The sequence below is a fragment of the Chinchilla lanigera genome, unplaced genomic scaffold (genome assembly GCF_000276665.1).
Source record: "Chinchilla lanigera isolate Chin_1 unplaced genomic scaffold, ChiLan1.0 scaffold00040, whole genome shotgun sequence".
NCBI lineage: Eukaryota > Metazoa > Chordata > Mammalia > Rodentia > Chinchillidae > Chinchilla > Chinchilla lanigera.
In genome coordinates this window covers 10,937,474-10,940,130 of record NW_004955441.1, presented here as the reverse complement: position 1 = coordinate 10,940,130, position 2,657 = coordinate 10,937,474, and the positions used below count along the sequence as shown (strand labels likewise).

General features: G+C 40.1%; 1 protein-coding gene across 1 annotated transcript in view; it reads right to left on the bottom strand.

Moving 5' to 3' along the window:
- Dync2li1 (dynein, cytoplasmic 2, light intermediate chain 1) overlaps positions 1-2,657 on the bottom strand; it is a 32,618-nt gene that overhangs the window by 21,064 nt on the left and 8,897 nt on the right. The window contains exon 4 of the mRNA XM_005390934.2: positions 1,137-1,206. Within this exon, the coding sequence (XP_005390991.1) occupies positions 1,137-1,206 (70 nt within the window). The remainder of the gene's footprint in view (positions 1-1,136; positions 1,207-2,657) is intronic.

Below are 2,657 nucleotides of genomic sequence, written 5' to 3'. Positions count from 1 at the left end.
AAACAAAGTGGTAGGGAGTTAACAATGGTGGTTGTATTACATATTGATATCTTCAAAGTGGCTTCTCATGAAAACAGATATAAACATGCAATACTGGTCAACCAAAGACTCATTGACAGTTTCTTTCAGCATAGAAATAGAAGACAGAAGAACAACCATAAAGCAAGTTTTAGATGAATTTTAATTTTAAAAATTTTTAACAAGTCTTCACCTCCTCATCTCTGAAATTATTTCATTATAATTGAATCATTAATGTTTGTGGGAGAAATCATCACATTGGAAAATCTCCCTCAATTCACCATTTCCTGAGAAAACGTTTTAGAGCTCTTTGTTGGTGGATCCAGGGTATGAGTTGTAATTTTCTTTATACACTGTCCAATGAGCAAATGTTTGAAGTAGATCAATCTGTGAACATTTGCCTTTGTTATGGGAGTTGTGGGACCCTGTGTTCTAGACTGTTCTTCCACAGAATTAACTTTAAGAAATGACTCCTCATGTGAGGACTCAAGAGTCTGCACAGGAATTTGCCTCCCCTACTCCACCCACTTTATAAGTTCTTCCTCTCCCCTGAATGGTTTCCAACATTCCTCTGCAGAGACACTAAAGTGAAAATGGGAAAATAGAGCATGTGGTCTCAGTAGTAGCAAGAGTTTTTTTGGTTCTGGGGACTAAATCCAGGGACCTGTTCCTCCTATGCAAGTGCTCTACCACTGAGCTACATCTCAGCCCTGTATTTTTTAAATGCTAATAATTTAGATTTTGAAAAGTATATTCTTATAAATACTTCAAAAGTCAAGTTTTAGCAGATTTTTAATGAGACAGAACGTAACACAATATTCTTGTTTGAAAAACAGAACAAGTCAGATCAACACAATGTCAGGAGGCCAACGAACTGTAAGATGAAGTTGCAAAGCAATCTCATTTCAGCATTTTAAGACATATCAAGCGAGAAAGCTGAAATGTTTTTAGTTTAAATGGGCTTCGTATCAGCTGGATCACATTTGAGGCTTAATGGCATACAGCTCTGAAGTGTACAACTGGATATGCTTAGTGGCTGTAGCTAAAAGGCAAAACATAAAGTCATCATCACTATCTCCTCACCAACAGCATGGCAGTATCATCACGGAGACACTCACTGTGTTATGTCCTTTTGCTCTTCTTCCATACGTATATTCCAAAGCTAAGGTTGGCTTTGCTGGCTCGTCCCTGTTCAAAAAAAGGCAGACAGTATTTCCATATTGGGTGGGATTAGTTTCTGATATGATCATCCTACTCCATTCATTTTTGCTTCCTCTTAAAAACTTTATTAGTAAATAAGTCACCTTAGGGCTGGGGATATAGCTCAGTGGCACAGTGCCTGCTTGGTAAGCACAAGGTCCTGAGTTCGATCCCCAGTACCAAAAAAATAAAAAAATAAAAAGTTACTTTAAGTAACAGCATTGAGGTAAAACATTATTTTAAATATGCATATGAGATGAGCCTTTTAAAAACTGTCTTAGTGAATCTAGCATGCTGGGAGGCTGAGGCAGAGGAGACCACAAATGTAGACTCAGTATGGGCAATTTAATGAGATCATGTTTTTTTAAAAAAATGTTTTTAAAGGCTGGGGATGCACTCAGTGTGAAGGCTCTGGGTTCAACCTTCCCACTACTGTAAAAAACAAAAACAAAGAAACAAAGAAGTCTTAGTGAATTTTAGTGGCAACTGCAGAGATCAACAACGACACCTGCCTGGCGGGGGAGGCCCTGCTCGGGTGAGTGGAGAAGGCAACGGGGCCGGCGCACCCACAGCTATGCTGGGTCCACAGCTTGGCCACGGAAGCACTGACATCAGGCTTATACTGCCTTCGCGTGGGGAATTCGAAACCTAATGAATGTCAGTCTATTGAGGACCTCAGTGGAAGACTTGAATGCCGTCCTCTGACAGAAATCACAGCTCAAATATGGGCCTCATCAGGCTAGTGAGCACTGTAAACAAATTATGCAAACAAGTCTTAAAATCCAACACATGATATGGAAAATATTACAATGATTTGATGAACAGTGATTATTTCTAGCTGATGGATTTGTAAACAATTTACTTTTTAAAAAGTAAAGTCTAGCAGCCTAACTAAGTAACTGGGCAGCTGCACATCCCAGGGTGAAAAGGACATGCCCTTCCTGCTCGAAGATGCTGTTCACTGTGTCAACCTAAGAAGTTTGTAAGGTTAGATCCGTGACTCAGCAGGGAGCCAGGGCCCTTACTTCGTATTTAACCTGAGCCTGTGCAAGAGGAGGGCGCGGAGATGGTGTGGGCATGGGCAGATAGCTGATATACAATGTAAGGAGAGAAAAGGGGCTTGCTTGCCCCTGCCCCTTTTTGCTTTTGCTGCTTTACGTCCTTGAAGTGTTGCCCCTGTGCCATGCCGCCCTGCCTTGGAGCCAGCTGAGTATAGGCTGAAACCTCCACAGACTGTGAGGTACATAAACCTTTCCTTCCTTAAATTTGGGCGTTCGGTATTTTGTCTCAGCAATGAAAGGAAAGTAACCAAGACAAGTGAGGACCTCAATGGAAGTCTTTAACAGAAATCACAGTGAGCACTATAAACAAATTATGCAAACAAGTCTTGTTTTTTTTTTTTTTTTTTTTTTTTTTTTTTTTGAATATTTTTTGTTATT